The 20,954-nt window shown below is 40.5% G+C and overlaps 1 protein-coding gene across 7 annotated transcripts in view; it reads left to right on the top strand.

Annotated features, from left to right (window-relative positions):
* The window catches only part of LOC120530167 (catenin delta-2), a 1,616,252-nt gene that overhangs the window by 1,503,539 nt on the left and 91,759 nt on the right, over positions 1–20,954 (top strand). For all 7 annotated transcript variants that reach the window (XM_039754393.1, XM_039754398.1, XM_039754395.1 and 4 more), the window contains one exon: positions 18,485–18,704. In XM_039754393.1, coding sequence (XP_039610327.1) covers positions 18,485–18,704 — 220 coding nt within the window. The remainder of the gene's footprint in view (positions 1–18,484; positions 18,705–20,954) is intronic.

The following is a 20,954-nucleotide window of genomic DNA, read 5'->3' as shown; positions in this document are numbered from 1 at the left end:
TTTACTGTAAGTTTCTTTGGCTTATGACCCATTTATCTGTAATATTTTGCTTTTCAGATTTCTTTTTTAAGAATTCTTTTTTGTGTTTTGTTACTGTGTCAGTTGGTTCAATCTTTATATTCTTTATTTTTTTTTTCTGTGTTTGATTTTATTGTTTCTTATTTTCCTTTGCTATAATCCTCAGATTTAATCTTGATCTAATTAAGTATTTAATTTTTGATTATGTTTTTTTCTACAGTAAGCCCTTGGTAGACCATTGTTTGCTTAATTAAAGTTAAGTCTTAATTTGTTTAATTAAATTAATGAATAGTTCTAGAAACTCTAATTATTGTTGAGCTAATTAAATAATTATTTGGAATTGTATTAGTTGTGAGAGGATTTCTATGCTTTTTGCATTCCCATCTTTGATATCTCACTGTTATTTTTTCTGAATGTTAGTAACGACTTCTTTTTCATAGAACGGTCAGTAGAATTGGCTCAGATATTTCTAAACACGGCTCATTTATCACTGAAGTACTGTACTTACACGTTTCTATATGTTGGTTTTGTGTTTCTGTTAGCTTTTTTATAATATGAAACTGATTTAGGGAGGGTTCTGGTCATTTTTGTTTGTTTTCACAGTTATTTACATAGAGAGCTGAGGGCTTTTCAATTTTCTTATCACTGAATAATGAAATTATAAACAGTACTTTAGCCTTATCATTAGAGTAAGTACGAGGCTGCAGATTGGAGACAAGCTCACACTGACTAACAAAACCACACATCTTTTTAAAACATCAGAGAAGCACTCAGGAGGAGGAATATGCAGCTCAGCAATACTGGCATCTGAAATCAAGTTACTGTATTTACAGTTTTTTTCATTAAGAGCATGCTGAAGGTCGGCCGCAAAACCCTTTCAATTGCTCCTTCAAAGCCATCAGATCTTCACAGAGATGTGTTATGTCCGTCACCGCATTTCTCATCTTGAGGTCACTCATGATCCCACCATATTGTACAAGACAGTGCCTCCAGGACTAATTGAAAGAAACAAGAATAGACTGGGAAATAATAACACAAGGCCAAAATCATAGCTTGGGCCAGGCCAGGTCGAAACCAGAAGATCAAAAAGCAAACATTCTGAAAAATTTTCCTGATCACAGGAACATTAATGGAAGGAATGATTAAGGATAAGATTGAGCAACACCTGGCAAGGACAGGAATTATTCTGAACAGTCAGCATGGGTTCAGAAGAGGGAGGTCGTGTTTTACTAACATGTTGGAATTCTGTGAGGAGGGAACAAAAGGATACGATCAAAGTGGAGCTTATGATATTATTTATCTGGACTTTCAGAAAGCATTTGATAAGGTGCCACATCAGAGGTTGGGCATCAAACTGACTGAAACAAGTGGGAGTTTAGGGTGATGTTTTTAGATGGGTACAGAATTGGCTCAGACACAGGAAGCAGAGGGTGATGGTGCGAGGAACCTCATCAGAATTGGCTGATGTTAAGAGTGGTGTTCCACAGGGATCAGTGCTAGGCCCGCTGCTATTTTTAATATATATAAATGATTGAGATAGGAATATAAGTAACAAGCTGGTTAAGTTTGCAAATGATACCAAGATAGGTGGATTAGCAGATCATTTGGAATCCATTATATCATTACAGAAGGACATGGATAGCATACAGCGCTGGCAGATTTGTGGCAGAAGAAATTTAATTTCAGTAAATTTAAAGTATTTCACATAGGAAGTAAAAATGTCAGGTTTGAATACACAGTGGACGGTCGGAAAATCAAGAGTACACCTTATGAGAAGGATTTAGGAGTCATAGTGGACTCGACTTCCCGAAAGTGTTCAGAAGCCATGAAGAAGGCAAAAAGAATGTTAGGTTATATAGCGCGGTGTGTGGAGTCCTGTGTGCAGTTTTGGTCTCCAGGCTACAAAAAGACATAGCAGCACTAGAAAAGGTCCAGAGAAGAGCGACTAGGCTGATTCCAGGGCTACAGGGGTTGAATTATGAGTAAAGATTAAAAGAGCTGAGCCTTTACTGTTTAAGCAAAAGAAGATTAAGAGGTGAAATATTTGAATACATGAAGGGAATTAGTCCAGTTGATCGAGACTGTGACATTAAAATGAGTTCAAGAACATGGGGACATTGTTGGAAACATGTTAAGGGTAAATTTTGCACAAACATTAGTAAGTTTTTTTTTTTAACACAAAGAACGATAGACACTTGGAATAAGCAACCAAGTAAGATTTTAGGGACTTTCAATACTCGACTTGATGTTTTTTTGGAAATAAGTGGATAGTATTGGCGAGATTTGTTGGGCTGAATAGCCTGTTCTCGTCTAGAGTGTTCTAATGACCAGGTCTTCTAAAAACAAACAAATATGGTTAGAAACCTCCAAAGATCAGTTTCACGCAATAAAACAACTAACAAAGACACAAAAACAGCTGACAGGAGGACAAATGTCACTCCTCTCTTTAGATCATTACACTGGTTTCCTGTAGTGGCACATATTAAATTCAGAACTTTGATGCTTGCCTACAGAGTGTTGATTGGTTTTGCACTTGTGAGGTCCTTTGCTCCTTTTTGACCACTGTGATGGAAACAAAGGCATCAGCAAACCCAAACCCCGACATGAACATGCAAGCACAGTCCCGGGTCCAAAATACAGTAAAGGTTGATCTATTCACCTTTGATCTTCTAATAGTAACAAAAGCACAAAATAATACAGGTTTTCCTTTCCACAATTCCCACCACTACACGGCTGTCCTTCTTCTCCTCCTCCAGTCAATTGTTGTCTCTCTACCTTCCAGCTCTGACTCCTCTGGATTTGGGACTTACAACTCACTTGTATATTGTTCTGAGCTGTTCGCATGTGATGATCAATTTTGTACCCTTGTCCTATTACACTTGTCCCCAAGCAGTCTAATGTTACTTGAATTAAGTTAACCCCTTCCTTAAGTCGGTTTTGGTTAAAGGCCTCTGCTAAGCAATGTAGAAACATTTAATTACTTCAATTAAATTCTAAAATTTGAAAATAAGATGAAGCTGGGTGTATTCTAATGAATTTAAGCTCTCCTGACGTCTCCAGTTGTCATTCCATGCTGGTCAATGGTTGTCACTGAGTTAGGTAGGTAGGATCGGCTGTCCGTCTCATTCCCTATGCTTATGGTTCTGATTTAATTTTCGTTCCATAGCTCTTCATCACATCCGCCAAACTCTCCTTCAACTTGATATTTAGTTTAGCTTGATTTTCAGCAAAACAATGTGTTTCCCTAACCCTGACTCCTTCCTTTATCCTTTCGATTGCTTTACTCATTATTTCCACATAGAAGCTCCTGAAAACAGTGACAAAGCGTCTCTTCCTACCACCCGAAAACTCCAGGACCTCCCTTTCTGCCGCTGTTATCACAGCTTTGTGATTCCTCTATAGCTTGGTAATCAGTCATTTATCCCCCAGTCATCTCTGTTTTCTTTAGGATAGCCATCATTTCACCCAGCTGGCACTGTCAAAGGCCTTTTCAAAAACCACAAAACACTCAGAAAGTTAATTTTGAAAGCCAAGGCTTCTTTCATCACAAATACTCAGCACCTATAGATTTTTATTTTGATCCAACAACTCTCTAAAGGTGGAGTATTTTTTTTTTCAATTAGATTCTTATCCTTTAAGTCACTTTTTCCTGTTAGTGGTTTGAAAAATGTGACTTTTGCTATGTTGAAGAATTTAATCAGAAACTGATTATTAATCTAAAGTGAAGACAATAGTCCATCAATATTTATTTTCATGTTTACCCTGAGGAAGCATTGACATTCAGATTCAAAATGATTTCCTAGCAACAATTTTGAGGTATGGCAAAGACTTAAGACTCTCTTGTTTTCAGATACAGTGGACGTGACAACTTCAACTTAACTGAGATTAGCTACATTGGCTTGTCATAACCCATAAGGTTAATAATTTTGTGTTTAGCTGCTGAAATAAGGAGACGACAAATATATGATGTTGGGGGATCTGCTGCTACCCCATTTCATGTGGCAAAGTTTGAAAGGGGAAAATAAATTAGTCCAAGCAAGAAAAGGGAATTGTGGGCAGTGCTCGTCCTGTGCTTATACCTCCTCCAAGGCTTTCCTTTGGCAGTCTCTTGGAGCTCCGTGCTCTCTAGAATCTGGTTTACAAATGAACGGCAACATCTGGTGCTTTTACTGTTTAGTGATGGAATGTCTTGGGGGGCTTCCTCATCTGGGCAGCATGTGAAAAAGAAGAAACAGTTAGTAACTGTGTTTACCCAGATGCCAGCTTGTGAGTCCTTACCTCCACCTTATGCCGTGGATGCTCCTGATTCGCGCAATTACCACACTACATTTCTGTTCGGTCATCACAGTGGTTATTGCTGCTGCCTCATAAATCCAACATATTGATTTGAAATCCTTGTGCTAGAACGTTGGATATTTCTGGGTCCACAGTCCTTGAGGCTGATCCTCCAATTAGCTGTGAACTACCCAGCCTCACTGAGATTGCACAGCTGGTGAACCAGCTGAGGGGAAGGAAGGCTGCAGGGATCTGTGGTATCCTGAGTGAACTTCTCCAGGCTGGTGGTAAGGCTGCCCTCCTGGTATTGCAAGCAATTTTTACTTCCATTTGGGAGACTGGCTTCATCCCAAATGACTGGAAAACGGGACTTGTCGTCCCTATTTGATCTATCTATCTATCTATCTATCTATCTATCTATCTGGAAAGGGAAGGGTGATCACCTGGATTGTGGCAACTACAGGGGATAACACTGCTCTTTGTACCGGGTAAGGTCCTTGGTAGGGTCATCCTCAATAGGATCTGTGATCACTTGCTCACCTTCCAGTGACTGGAACAGTCTGGTTTTACGCCTAAGAAGTCTTTCATCGACTGCAATCTGGCACTGAGGGTTCTCATAGAGCGCAAACGCGAATATCGGCAGATTACTGGATGTCAAGGCTGGTCTGTACACTGGTACTATGAGTGCTGTGCAGAATGGGGGCTGAACCTCTACATATTCGCAGTTGAATTTTGGATTCATCAGGGGTATGTTCTTGCTTCTATTCTGTTTGATGCTTGCATGAACTGGGTTTTGGACAAGGTCATGTGGTCCAGGGGCTGTGGGTCATCACTGTTCTTGACTTTCCCATGAAGCTGTGATCTTTGCGGAGTCAGTGGAGGCTCTGATCAGGGCTCTTGAGAGACTGAGCGAGGAGTCTGAATGTCTGGGCTTTTCAGTGATCTGGGAAAAAAACAAGATCTAGGTCTTTAATAATGCCCTCTTGGGCACAGCATCAGTAGTGTGTCTGTCTGTGGAGAGAGTGTCAGCCTTGGCGAGAAGTTTACTTACCTCAACAGTGACATTCATGTCTCTGGTGACTTTTCCTATGAAGTCAGTAGATAGATTGGGAGAGCATGGGGGGTCATGAGGTCGCTGGAAAGGGGTGTGTGGCGCTCCCGATATCTTTGAAAAAGGACGAAGGTCCGAGTCTTTAGAGTCCTGGTTCTTCCTGTTTTGCTATAAGGTTGCGAGACATGTATGCTATCCTGTGACCTGAGATGAAGGATGGACTCCTTTGGTACTGTGTCTCTTTGGAGAATCCTTGGGTACTGCTGGTTTGACTTTGTGTTGAATGAGCGGTTGCTCATGGAGTCTCGAATAAGGCACATTACCTGCATTGTGAGGGAGCATCAGTTGCGGCATTACAGCCATGTGGCATGATTCCCTATGGGTGATCCAGCTTGTAGGATCCTCATTGTTGAGCACCTGAGTGGCCAGACCATGCCAAGGGGATGCCCAAATAACACCTATCTGCAGCAGATACAGTAGAGGATCATTTCTGGAGGGTGGGACTGGACCACATGTCTGCCAGGGGGGTTGCCAACCAGGACCCCAAACTTTTTCGTCTTGTGGTGGGTTCATGCTCCCCAACCTGACCTGACCTGTCATGGTTAGCATTTGCCAGGAGCATACATGTCCTTTTCATGTCTGTCTCTGGGATTTACAGTTTTTCTTCTGCATCTCAAAAATGTTCGTGTTCTATCAAATTGTGATTATATGTGAGTAGGCCCTGTGTTTGGGTTGGCCCCTGAAAGACTGATTAGACCCCTACACTCCACAACCCTCAATTAAACAGACTGAAGTGTGCACTACTTGCCATATTCCCAGTTTCTGGACTGGAGTCCAATCTAAGCCAGCAGCAATCCCATACGCACTTCAGAACAGTTGATCCACCTGAAGCTAAGCATGTACAGGCCTGGCCAGTACTTGGATAGGAGACCGAACAGGACAAGCTTTGTTGCTTCTACTTGAAGTTTGTGGGCGCTTTTACCCTGTGGACACTGTGCTGTAAAAATGGTGTTGTCATTCAGATGAAATGTAAAATCGAGGTCCTGGCTCTCTGTGGTCATTAAAGACTCCAGGCCATCCTTTGTAAAGAGCAGGCTGTATCCTGATATCCTGTGTAAATTGCCCACCATGACCTAGTAATTCTGGCCCCATAATCATCCCCTGTCTCTAATTGGCTATCTCTCTCTCACCACTTTATAACACAGAAGAGTGTAATTGCATTTATATGAGGCATGAAGTTGTCTCCCAAGCACATGTGTATGACAATGTACATGTAAACGTACTGATAAACTCCTCTGTAGGAAAGCATTAAGGATGCAAACTTAATTTGTGCTGCTGCAGGGAGCCATTGTAGTGTATTGTAGCGTCTGAAAAGAGGAGTGACATGTCCTCGTATCGACTGGTTGAGCACATCTGCATGTTGAATCATGTGGAGCCACATGACAGTAGAGTTACAGTAATCAAGGCAGGATGAGGCCAGAGCCTGGACCAGAACTCGTGCTGCATGCTCTAGCAGATATGGTCTAATTGTGTAGATGCTATTAATGGTGAATCATCTTGAATTAGAGACTGTTTCAATGTGGTCATTCAATAATCATGTGTAGACATTAATACAGTTCAAAGGCCAATGTTCATATTTTCCATATTTTTGTTCATTATGATTTACATTGTGTCCCTTTCTTCCTTTATAAAGTGAATTTTACTGTGCTTTCTAGCATATAAATTAAATGAACATACTGCTTGTGTATGGGCACAATAGAGCAGCATGCTTTTCATCAAACCAAACTAATTCTTGCAGACCAACCTCAATCAGAAGAAGGTTGGTTATCTTTGCAGAAAAATAAATTAAATACCATTGCCAGAACCCACTGCTACCATTTCAGAGTCGTGGAGAGTTGGATTGGTCTTTTGTGGTATTTGGCACAATCGAACACCAAATCTTAGATTTGGTCGATCATAGGGCCAACACACGCCCAGAGTTACCAAGCAGCAGAAACCATGTATGGCACAGGGAGCCAAAGGGCTATAAACAAGCTGAAAATTCTTCAGGTGTTGAAGGACACACGTGTTTTATGCCAAGTCTAGAAATGCTTTTCTGTTGTACCCGTCCCAATCTCAAATTAGAACATTAGAGCAATCTGGACGAGAACAGGCCATTCAGCCCAACAAAGCTCGCCAGTCCTAGCCATTTATTTCTTCCAAAAAAAACATCAAATCGAATGTCCAATGTGATTTTTATCCAAGCAGAAAACTAACTGGTCATTATTGTGAGTTTGAAAAAATCAATCCCACTAATCTTCTGGGATGCTTAACCCCATAAATAACAGTGGAATTATTTACAGTATATAAATTATGAGTAAGCATTTGTAATCCAGTCTTGGAAGTCACCTTGTGCAACAATGTCCAACAATCCCTAAAGAAAACTCCTGTTGATTTACACAGACGGAGCTATTAACTGACAGAGAGTGACTTAGCAGGATGCCTGGCATCTAAGATTTGACAAAATTATGTAGTTTCTTTTTGCTACGCATAAAATGTATTCATTATTTATAGTTTATTCTTATTGCTTGTAACATAAGAAAGCACCATCTCCTTTAGTGCCACAAAGAAAATACTGAAGCAATTAGACTGTCGTGATCTAGTGCCATCCTGGGAAGCACACATTATCATTGGCTCATCACTGTGCTGCAGTAGCATCGCTTTCCAAGGTGAAGTTGAGCGTGCTTAATGGACCCAGAAGGGTAATTTATGATACATTGCCCATATCCTTTCAATGTCTTTTGTAATCTTTGCTAAAGAGATCCTACCAGGATGGGTTTATGAGCAACAACAACATTTCAATTCTGTGTTGACCTTTAATTAGAATCATAGTTGACAAAAATGAGCATTCAATGTTTATGCAACTGAAAAGGCTGTAAAGGACAATTAACAAAAAGAAGTCCTAATATGTCTATTATATATTATTAGTACAAAGAGCGCTTTAAATATTATTATGTTCTATATGAAAAAATCTGTCCAATATTGTGTAGGCCCCCCTTCATGCTGCCAAAAGAGCTCTGACCTGTCCAGGCACGGACTCCACAAGTCTGCACTTCTGTAAGTGTCCTGTGGTATCTGGCACCAACACGTCAGCAGTAGATCCTTTAACACCTGTAAGTTGCGAGGTGAGGCCTTTATAGATCAGACTTGCTTTTCCAGCACCTCCCTTAGATACTCGATTGGATTGAGAATTTGGGGGCCAATTCAACAGCTTGGACCCTTTACCTGTTGCAGTATAGCAGGACACACTACTGGGCTGAAAGACGCCACTACCATCTGGAATACCGTGGCCATGAAGAGGCGTACATGGTCTGTAACAATTTTAAGTAGGTGGTATGTGTCAAAGTAACATCCAAAAGAATTACAGCACCCAAGGTTTCCCAGCAGAACATTGTCCAGAACATCACACTACCTTTGCCGGCTTGCCCTGTTCCCTCTGGTGCATGCTGCTGCCATCTCTTCCCCAGTTAAACAATGCGCATGTGCTCAGCCAAAAATAAAATGTGATTCATCAGACCAGGCCACCTTTTTCCATTGCTGGATGGTCCAGTTCTAACGCTCACCTGCCCATTGTAGGCGCTTTCAGCTGTGGACAGAGCTCAGTATGGGCACTCTGATGCTCTGTGTGTTCTGATACCTTTCTCTTATGGCCAGCATTAAGTTTTTCAAGCAATCTGTGCCACAGTAGATCTTCTGCTAGATTAGACCAGACAGGCTACCCTTCGATCCTTATGTGCATCAATGAGCCTTGGAGGCCCATGACACTGTTAGCAGATGTCCATCCTGGGATGACTTTAGTCAGATACAAACCACTGCAAACCAGGAACACCCCACAACACCAGCTTTTTTGGAGATGCTTTGACCCAGATGTCTAGCCATCATAATTTGTCAAAACCACTCAAATCCTTACGCATGCCCATTTGTCCTGCTTCACACACATCATCTTCAAGAACTGACTGTTAACTTGCTGTCTTATATATCCCACCCTTTGACAGGTGCCATTGTAATTAAATAATTGATATGATTCACTTCATATATCAGTAGTTTTAATGTTGTGGCTGATCAGTGTATATGAGATTCAGAGTGGTTATTTTGCCTGAGATGGTCTAAAAAAACCAGCAAGAACTGAGTGGGTGGCAAGAATTCAACTCCACATTTACTTCCAGTTCTTCTCTTGTCTTTTGGGAATCCTTTGAGTGTACTGGACTAGCTGTTGTCATATAGATAGATAGATAGATAGATAGATAGATAGATAGATAGATAGATAGATAGATAGATAGATAGATAGATAGATAGATAGATAGATAGATAGATAGATAGATAGATAGATAGATAGATAGATAGATAGATAGATAGATATTTTATTTTTTTTTTTAAAATGACCTTTATTTTGAACATTAACAATATATACAGTCATAAGACAAACAATCCCAATATTCAAGATAAAACAAAAAGTTATATATCAGACAACCACCACTACTTCCCCCTTTACACTCCTCCTACTCCGCACATAAATAATATAATCAAAAGTTTAACAATTCATTATAATACAAAGCCCACCACTACTCCCCCTTTAAACTCCTCCTACTCCGCACATTAAAACATATTGTTGATGCCTACCAATACTTTTTATTCCCAGTTATTATTTTTTTTTACTCCTCCACTACTCACCGGTCCCCACACAAGTTAAGTACACAAGTCTGTATTTAGTATTCAGTACTCTGTCTAATCCTTCTAATGTTTAACATAACAATCGCTCACCCGCTATTCTTCTTTGTTATTCCAAATTAATTTTTAGTTGCCCCTCCTCAATAGAGCACAGCACCCCCTTCACTCCCCACACTTTTTCAAATTCTTCAATATTACACATTGTTTTATAATAAGTAAATTCCAGCCTAATTCTTGAAATTACATAAAATTTGAAAATAAACAGTACATCATCTGGTAACAAACTACTCTGTTTATTATTACGGCTTTTTAAAATGGATAATTTTGCCTGCCCAAATAAATAATTTAAAAGTTGAAGTTTTGATTTTGATTTTTTGTTGTATTTCATGCCCCAAATAAATTTCTGATCATCAAAAGAAACATTAAATTTTTCACATATTTTTTGAAAGTACATAAACAGAGTTTGCAGTCTCGTACAATACAAGAATAAATGATATAACTGTCTCTCTCTCCCACAGAAGGCACATTTATCGCTCACATCACTTTGAATTTTACTTAAAACACATTAGTAGCGATGACCCGTACGATTCTCCATTGGAAATCGCCTGCTCTCTTATTATTAGGTGGTTTATAAAATTCTCTCCATGCTGGCCTGACCTCCGCCTTTACATTTAATTTTTCAGTCCAGGCGTCATGATGGTGTTTTTTAGATTTGGAAAATGAAAAACTTTAATGCAGTACACATACATATCTTTTTTAGTTAAAGATCGAAAAAAACATTTTTCTTGTCTATCAAACCTTAAAATCGAGTCCTCCCTCACACCATTCATGTCTAATTTAGGTTCCACCTCCAGATCAGAAAAACAGCTTCCTCCTCCTCCTCCTCCGTCTTTGGATGTACTGAAGTCGAGTTCCCCTGATTTTCTCTAAGCCTAATGAGGTCTTTTGCCATAAAGGACAGTAAATAATTGACCGTTCTTATTGATCGTATGCCCATCCTTGAAGCCAACACAGTTGAATCTTTAAAACTCTTGTTGTCTTCCTCCAATAATTGAGAACAAACCACAATTCCACTTTTAATCAAAGTCTTTACAAAACTAATTTTAAAAAGTAGTGGACATGTGAATAAAGAATTAAAAATGAGGGGTTCATTGAAAAGCGAAGGTGATTTGGATGGCACTCTCTGAAGAAAGGAACTCCAAGTACGTAAAACTCCCTTATAAAATTTGGGTAACGGAGTGAGATCAAACCTGCTCAAGTCCATTAGCAATAACTGCACATCAAAACTCAAATTTTCAATCTTATGGAAAAATGAAAGAGCCAGTTTTTCCAAATTAAGGTTCCAAAGAAAAAACAGGCGTTGTAAGACCATCAACCTGAAACTAGCGGCCTTACAGCAGACATCAATCAGCCCTTGTCCTCCTTCCTCCACCGGTAAACTGATGAGTCCTTTCTTGAGCCAGTGCATGCCATTCCAAAAAGTCAACTAATAATTTTGTATGGAGTGTAAAGTCCTGCTGGCGGGTCAACACTCCTCAGTCTGTGCCACAGCATGGAGGCCACGAGATTGTTAATAATGAGAACTCTTCCTCTAAAAGAGAGTTTAGGTGCAATCCACTGCCATTTCTTTAACCTCAAGTCAATCTGTTGTAAAAAGCCCTCCCAGTTGTCCTTTTCAGTGTCCTCACCACCCAGCACAACCCCGAGATAACGGAAAGCTTTCCTACTCCAGCCCAGCCCTGATGGCAAGACTGGTGGAGGACGATGTGCCCAGTCCCCTGATAAATATTCTCCCAGTTAACTTTAGCAGAAGATGCGCCTTCAAAAGTGTTAAACATTTACATACAGCGGAGACGTCTGCATCAGAATCCACAAACACCACGTCATCTGCATAGGCCAGAAATTTAAACGTTAAATTTTTAGACAGCGGAATTGTGAATCCCTGTAGGTGTTTATCAAGCTGCCTAAGAAAAGGTTCAATGGAGATGGCATATAACATCCCTGACAAAGGACACCCCTGACGAATCCCCCTGGTCACAGCGAATGGCGGCTTAACACCCCATTGATTTTAAGTACTCCAAACACGTTGGAATACAACAGTTTGATATACCTTATAAAATGTAAACCAAAACCAAACGCTCTTAAAGTTGTAAATAAATATTTGTGATCGACCCGATCAAAAGCCTTTTCTTGATCTAACGACAGAACGCCAACATCGATATTGAAGCTTTCGATGCAGAAATGATGTCCCTCAGCACAAATATATTGTCGTGGATTTGTCTGTCCGCACGCAGTAGGACTGGTAGGGGTTGATGATGCTGCCCATCACTTTTCTCAGCCTCGTCGCTAATCCCTTCGAGATGATTTTATAATCTGAGCAGAGTAAGCTCACGGGCCGCCAGTTCTTCAGAAGGCAGAGGTTGCCTTTCTTAGGTAGCAACGTGACTACAGCTCGGCGACAGCTGACCGGAAGCTCCCTGCTTGCAAACTGTCCTGTACCACCTCGAAGAAGTCCAAACCTAATAACGGCCAAAAATGTTTATAAATTCAACCGGTAAGCCGTCAATTCCCGGCGTCTTCCCAGTATTTAGACTCTCGAGTGCAATTGTGAGTTCTTGAAAAGTGAGGTCATTGTCCATAAACTCGGCTAAATCATCAGAAATGTGAGGCAGTCCTTGTAGCAAAGTGGCTGAAGAAGAGAAACTGAGCGGCTCCTTTGAAAACAAAGTCTCGTAAAAAGACACAGCAAAGTCCCGGATGTCCTCAGGCTCTCTCAGCTCTTCTCCAGTGTCTTTTTGGAGGACATGAATAACTTTTCCTTGGGCTTCCTTCTTTTCCAAAGCAAAGAAAAATTTTGTAGGTGCATCGAGGTGGTTAAGTTTTTGAAATCGAGAACGTATTAAAGCTCCGTGAGCTCAAGTTCCAATAAATCCCGTAGTGTTGTTTTCTTTGTGCTCAGGTTGTTCAGCAGATCTTCAGAGTAGCCATTTAGCAGAGTCTGATGGATCTCGGTGATCTCCTCCTCGAGTTTCTTCATTTTTAAAATACAGGCCTTGGTGACGTGTTCAGTGTACTGTTGACAGAACTGACGAATCTGCACCTTGGACACGTCCCACCACTGTCTCAGGGATCTGAACTGCAGTTTGGTGGAACTCCACTGCTTCCAGAAGAAATTAAAACATTCCACAAAGTGATTGTCCTGAAGGAGAGTTGTGTTGAAGTGCCAGTAAGATTTATATTTTTGTGGAGATGGGAGGAGAAAAGTAACAGAAACCAGAGAGTGATCGGAAAAAGCGACAGGAGTGATGAGAGTGTTAGTTAATAAATTGAGGTGCCGTTTTGAACTGTAAAAGCGATCTAAGCGAGCAAACGAGAGGTGCCCTCTGCTCCCTTTGAGCCACGTGAACTGTCTGTCAGCTGGAAAGTGAGAGCGCCACACATCGACCAAGTCATAGGTCTCGACGATTTCCTTGAGTTTCTTAACTGACCCCAAGTGCGGCTCGGCCCCATTTCTATCCATAAACCAGTCCTCTGTACAATTAAAATCCCCCCCCAGCACGACGATCTCATTATTTGTAAATTCATCCAAAACCCCTTAATAATTCAAAAATCCACCCTGGCAGTGCCGTTATTGGGGCATAAACATTAATAAAAACCAACGAGTGGGGCCCTCCTCTGCCTTCACAACTAAAAGTCTGCCAGCCATAACCTCAGTCACCTTTGTGATTTTTAACAAGGAGGTTTACTAATCAGCACCGCCACCCCTGCGCTCACACTGGTGCCATGACTGAAAAAGCCCGTCCCTCCCCAGTCCTGCACCCAGGCAGCCTGACTCTGTGGATCTGAGTGGGTCTCTTGTAGAAAACTCACATCCAAGTGCTTTTGTTTTAAAAAATCACAGACCAAGGTCCTCTTTAAATTATCTCGACAGCCATTGACATTTAGGGTACCCACGTGTAACTCAGCCATAGGTACAACACAAAAGAAACACAAAACACACCAGAAACCAAGAGATTCACTTTCATGACTGCAGTATCCATCAGGACTTATTTTGAAGGATCTTGCGCACTCTGCTCATTACGTTTTTTAACCTGGTGGTCTCCTTTTGGTCCAACCCTAAATTAGCTGCATTGCGCTTTATATTTTTTGCTGAGCTCAAAAGAGTTCAAGGTCTGGAAAATAATCCTGCACTTGAACACCCCTCTTTCCCTCTAAATATTCCAAGAACTTTCTGATGCTCTTAGTGCTGTAACCCCCTTTAGGCTCCAAACCAAACACTGAGAAGGTGTTATCAGAAATGTCGGAGGTATTCTCTTCTTCACCCTCCACACCTTCACCACTATCTGCAATATCCTTCTTTTTAACTGATACCATTTGTTTTTTGGACCGATTGTCTGACATTAAAATCTTTTTTGCGCCCGTGGTGGACTCCACTGCTTCCTTTCTTTTCCTAGTGGTGATTTGTGAGGTCTCCTTACACTCACTCGACTCCACACTCACATCCATCTTGTCTGCCTCACTCACTGCTGCTCTCCTTACACCTTTGACTTCCTTCCTACTGCTGCTGCTGCTTGCATTTTGTTCAGTGCCCAGGTCCAACTCAAGATTGCCCTCAGTAGTAACTACATTAGGCATGACTACATTTGTCTCACTATTAGTGGGCAGTGTTGCACCACTTGGAGACGGATCATCTCTTGCTGTATCATTACAGCCCCCTTCATCCTGAAGCAGGGTAACATTCTCATTACTGCAGACTTCTGCAGCCTGACCAGCGAGGGCCTCCTCAGTCTCAGCTGTGCGCCCTTCTATAAGGACGGAGGCTCCTTCACCTGGGACACTGGGCTCATCTACAGGTGTATCACCAGCCTCAGCCAGCACACCTTTGTTATTTTTGTCTTGCTCTTTTTTAGTGTCTATTGCAGCATCACCTTTGTCAGCAGGCTCCAGTTGCTCCTCGGTTTCCTTCTCATCTAATTCACTCACACTATCAGTCAGCTCACCTTCTTCAAACTCCTCCTCCTCCTCCTCTTCAGACTCTGGCTCACTCTCTCTACTTTCTTCATCACTTAAATAAACATTCTCTCTTTTGCAGTCAATCGCTTTATGGCCTGCTCTACCACAACTGAAACATTTCATTGATTCTGAACTCACAAACACCACGTAATCCACACCCTCCACTCGGAACTTTAAGGCCACGTTAAGTTCATCATTTGCGTTTTTTAAAATCATATAAAGCTGTCGCCGAAAAGACACGACATGCTTTAAATCAGGGGATCTGCAGCCCAGTGGAATCATAGTAATGGCAGACATCACTTCACCATATCTGCGCAGTTCGCTGCAAGATTTCATTACTCAAGAAAGGAGGTACATTGGAAATGATAACCTTACGAGCAGGAGTCGACAGCGGCAACACGGAGATCAGCGCCATTAAGCACAACACCCTGCTCGACCAGTCGGGGCACCAGCGCTTCATCATCCACAAAAATTACTACAGCTTTATTCATACGTGAGGCTGACCGCCCATTCTTACACCCCACCACCCTACTGACCTCCATAACGCAGGCCTCCACCGAGACCGCCGGATCAACAAGCAACCTTACGGCGTGCCTTCTGGAAAGACCTGAAAAACTATCTGGAGATAAGCCATCTCGTATCACTTTAGACGCCGCCATAGCGGCAAAGCCGCTATCGCGTCCTCTTTAAAACAGTAAAAGTATTCGTAAAACTAAAACAAACAAACAAAAAAGAAAGAGAGAGATACTCACAACACGCACCGCCGTCGACGACCGAAAACACAGACACGCCCACCCCAGACCACACCAATCAAGAGGCAAACGGACAGAGAGGTAGATAGATAGATAGATAAAGGCACTATATAATACATAGATAGATAGATAGATAGATAGATAGATAGATAGATAGATAGATAGATAGATAGATAGATAGATAGATAGATAGATAAAGGCACTATATAATACAAAGATAGATAGATAGATAGATAGATAGATAGATAGATAGATAGATAGATAGATAGATAGATAGATATGAAAGGCACTATATAATAGATAGATAGATAGATAGATAGATAGAAAGGCACTATATAATAGATAGATAGATAGATAGATAGATAGATAGATAGATAGATAGATAGATAGATAGATAGATAGATAGATAGATAGATAGATAGGCAGGTAGGCCTGGAGGACGTCTGAATGATCCGTCTTCCTTTCCCAGACATCCATGCAGAGATCAGAAGGATGGCAGTTTTATGGTTCTAAAGGTTTAGCCCTCACTTCTCGACTTCTAGACCTAGTAGTTGGTGAACTGACTATAAAGGAATACTCCACCTAGAAATGAGATTTTTTATATGCTACTTAAGCGTTATGTTTTGTAGTGATTACCAAGACTTGTTTTTTTTTAATATTGCTGGAGAACAGAGATAAAAAAATCCACGATTTAACATACTGCAAGCCAATGGTGACCAATGACAAAAGAATTGAAAAATATTCTTGGGAAGAGAAAAACAATCTCAGATTAGTCTTGTCACATAATCCACATGTCAGTTATCCATTCATGCGCTCACAATGTTCACAACACGTGTATGTTATGCTAAATTATTTTTAAATAGATATTTTTTTGAAAAATCAGTGCACATCATAAACAGAAGATCAAACGCATGGCACTGAGTTTTTGAATTGTAGAGAGGACACGACCAAAGATTAACGCATTTGCATGAAAGCATGAGAGCAGACATTTACTCTGCCATCACTACAAACTACATGGGGTAAGTAACACAGAAAACAGAGATCATGTTTTGGGTGAAGCATTACTTTAACAGGTTTGGTTACCTTTCGTAGGCTTGAAAAAACCTCAGAGACTAAAAAAATGTGGAGAGTCTTGGCTATATTAATGTTACAAAGGTTTTCTCTTTTTTATTTAAGTACAAAATAAATTACAAGAATAGAAGATTGCCTGAACGTAATATGAAATGCAATACGCTAACTTGTTTCCTATTTAATATTTAACCTCTGTAACATCAGTCTGTAGCACTGTTTCAGAGATCCTGCTTTCCTCCTCTTTCTTCAGAGGTAGACTGTGCATTGATTCAACAAACCTCTTGACTTTATAGTTAAAATCTGAACACATTTTTTAGTACTTTTTCTGTTTTGGAGAACATTTAAGATTAAAAGAATAGTCTTCCAACAATGGCTTTATGGAAGCTCAGCATTCAACTTCAGCACCTTTTATTTGAACCTTAATTTAATAATTCTTATGAAATGCAGTAATATATGAGAGTACATTTCAAAGTGTGATTACATTTTTAATTGAATTTCCCTTGCTTCTGATTTTGGCTACAATTAGCAAAAATGTTTCAAGCTTGTTATTTAATTACTTTATCTATTTATTATAGTAAAAGTTATTGTGGCCTGCGGGCGGCACACCAACCGCCCAAACCCAACACAGGCAGACGCCAGGCACAAGTTTAGCAACACAGCACACGTTTCTTTCAAAGGGAAACACTTCCCAAATCAAATCCATATCATCCTTCTATGAAAAGAGCATTTCATTTTTCAGGTAGCAAAAACTGAAAAACAAAACTAGACACCTTAACCCTAGAGCAAAATGAGAGTCATTAAACTGGGGAGAACATTCATTACCGGTCAAGCAAAAAATTGTTTGTCAAAAGCTCTGCATTGGATACCTGAATCGCTTTAAAGAAATGCATTTTTTTATTGTTTTTACAAAAAGAAGTCTTTCTATTATTGTTTTAAGTTAAGTTAAGTTTAGAAGTGCAGTTAATGCCAACTCCTTGAATGAGATGGTGTCCTTAAAAGAGGCATGGATACTGACAATGCTTCAATAGGAAGGCGTCCTAGAAGGTTTCATGAAATGCAGCATCAAAAAAGTCAATAAAAAAACAGAAATTTACTTTAAAGAGTACAAAATGTTTAGAAATGTTTTGAATAATCCAAAATAGATGTGTCCCACAGAAGATCTTGACACGCCAATATACCGTCTCATACACCTGCAAGAAATGGACTGTGCAAGATGGTTGAATGATGATATAATGAGCGTGTTATCCATTTGTCTTTTGGAAAAAGGTGTTCAGATTTGTTTCTTTTCTAAACCAATGCATCTGTTTAATTTTTATTTGTCTGTCGTAAAGAAATAAATTCTCCTGTCTCCCACATGATGACAGACAAGTGTTATAGCAATGATGTGTTTTTCACAAACAGAGCAACAGAGTGCCTTCCAGCTTCTTTCTCTTCTCTACCTGCTGTGAACCTTAATGTGCTCTTTACAAGTTAGTGGCATATTGCAGCATGTCTTATGTGAGTCTCTGCATGGTAACACCGGTTAACCACAGCATGCCCTTTTGTCTGCTTTCTCTCTTTCTCTCTCTCTCCGCTGCTTATCCTGACTGCTCCAAAGGCAAGTACGCTATGCGAGATCTGGTGCACCGTCTACCAGGGGGAAACAACAGTAACAGCGGCAACAACACAGCCAGCAAGGCCATGTCGGACGACACCGTCACCGCAATCTGCTGCGCTCTGCATGAAGTCATAACTAAAAACATGGAAAACGCCAAGGCCTTACGTGACGCTGGTGGGATTGAAAAGCTTATCGGCATTGCAAAGAGCAAAGGAGACAAGTATGTACTACATTACCTTCCCTTTGCTTTCTGTTTGGTGGGTGACATGGAGGGGGATTCTGAAAGACAAATTTATTTGTGGCATGTGTTTGCTCCTGATCGTTTTAACTTTGACCTTAGTGACCTGTGTTTCAAGGGTTGGGAATGCATATTTATATATTTCCATGTATTTGATTTATTTTATTTGCATGGCATCAGGCCCAAATCTTGGATATCCTGAGTCCAGTAAAATGTCCTGTGATAAAATAACCCTTAAAATTGTATTTATGTGAACATTGTTCTCATATACAGTACATAGTGAAATGTTAGTTTAGGTTAGGTTAACACTAAAATGGACAGGGAGCTGCCGTGTTCTGGTCATCTGAGAGGTAATATTATTGTTTTTTCAATGGTTTGAGCGGGACTCTGGCAGCAGGAGTTTACATTTGTGAGTCCATTGTATTGGAATATTGTTTAAAGAAGAACTCCAGTCACATAGCAGTAGTAGTAGCAGGATAAAGCAGGTCCGCACCGGGGACGGAGCCATGGATTATTGTGAGGAAATGAGCGGGTGGTTTGGCCTCCACAGGTTCAGTTTTATTGGTGGAAAGGTAATTCTGGAGATGTCTACATTGTCACCCTTGTTTTATAAGTACACCCTGCAGTACTGTCCTCTGGAATCCTTAATAAAGAATGGCTGCCTTAGTAAAGGACCCTACACTGAACCTCTGAAGCACTTAAAAACAATGGCTGAGTAGCCTTATGCCTGGTTTATACTTGACGGTTCCACACTGGTCGTCGGGGCTGCATAGTAACAATGACGTCAGACGCATGGACACTCCACCTCGTGTGGTTTACACCTGCTGGGTTTACGGTGGACGTGCCGCTGTGTATCGTAAATTGTGAACTTCAAAGAGAGACAGACTCTGTGGGTGCCCAAATAAGTAGTGGCGCCAGGATTTTATAAAAGGGTCATCCTAAATTTGTCATGAGTGACCCTAATGTTACTTTCATTACAGCTAAATATACTTTAATTAAAAACATTTTTTACAAGTCCAGTAATACTAAAGTAAACTGCATTTGTTTTTTGCACTACAGTTGTGGCCAAAAGTTTCATTTTCACAAAGTTTCTTCATTTTCACAAAGTTTCCTGCTTTAGTGTTTTTAGGTCTTTTTGTCAGATGTTTCTGTGGTATACTGAAGTAGAATTACAAGCATTTCATAAGTTTCAAAGGCTTTTATTGACAATTGCATTAAGTTTGTGTAAAGCAGTCAATATTTGCAGTGTTGACCCTTCTTTCTTTTTCAAGACCTCTGCAATTCGCCCTGGCAGGCTGTCAATCAACGTCTGGGCCCAATCCTGACTGACAGCAGCCCATTCTTACATAATCAATGCTTGGTGTTTGTCAGAATTTGTGGGTTTTTGTTTGTCCACCTGCCTCTTGAGGATTGACCACAAATTCTCAATGGGATTAAGGTCTGGGGAGTTTCCTGGCCATGGACCCCAAATTTCAATGTTAGTTATCACCTTTGCCTTATGACCCGATGCTCCATCACGCTGGAAAAGACATTGCTGGTCACCAAACTGTTCTTGGATGGTTGGGAGAAGTTGCTTTCGGGGGTTGTTTTGGCAGAAATTGTGTTGCCCCACCCAGGTTTATGATGGTAATAATTGTACAAGCTGCTTCACGAAACACCTCTCGTTGTACTTTAAAACTCAATAGCTGTATTCCCTGACACTGACTTCCTAGATCTTTCTACGTCATGGTGGCCCTAATTCCCCATGCCTAATGTACATTGTCTCTGTCAAGTCACCCCATGCTGCCGCTGATTTTACAAGCCCCCTCATCAAAGTGCTCTGCTCCTTTCATTTTGTATTTTGGCAGGATGCAGACAGCGGGTGATGTTTTGTCAAGCATGTGCATTACAGCACATTCTGGTTTCCCTCTGTTTGTAAATCTGAAAATCCTTGGGATGATCTTGTCAGTTCAGTTTTTATTTTTTTTTAAGCACACTGAAATCACAGCTTTGAAGATATAAGACAGTAAGAGAAAGCTTTTGTATTTGCACCCATATATAACTTTTCTATCCCAATTTTTAATTCCAAAATAGGAGTTAGAGGCTTGTCAATGTTGATATGCTGTTTAAAAAGCCAGACCAGTTTTATAGACCATATATGGGATTTTCATATGAAACGATGTCATCCTGAGCCTTATACAAAGTAACGGTAACTTTTTGACATGTATGAAATTTTAGAAGTTTTCTAGAGGT

This window comes from Polypterus senegalus, chromosome 5 (genome assembly GCF_016835505.1).
Source record: "Polypterus senegalus isolate Bchr_013 chromosome 5, ASM1683550v1, whole genome shotgun sequence".
Lineage (NCBI taxonomy): Eukaryota > Metazoa > Chordata > Cladistia > Polypteriformes > Polypteridae > Polypterus > Polypterus senegalus.
This window is presented reverse-complemented; position numbering and strand designations above follow the sequence as displayed.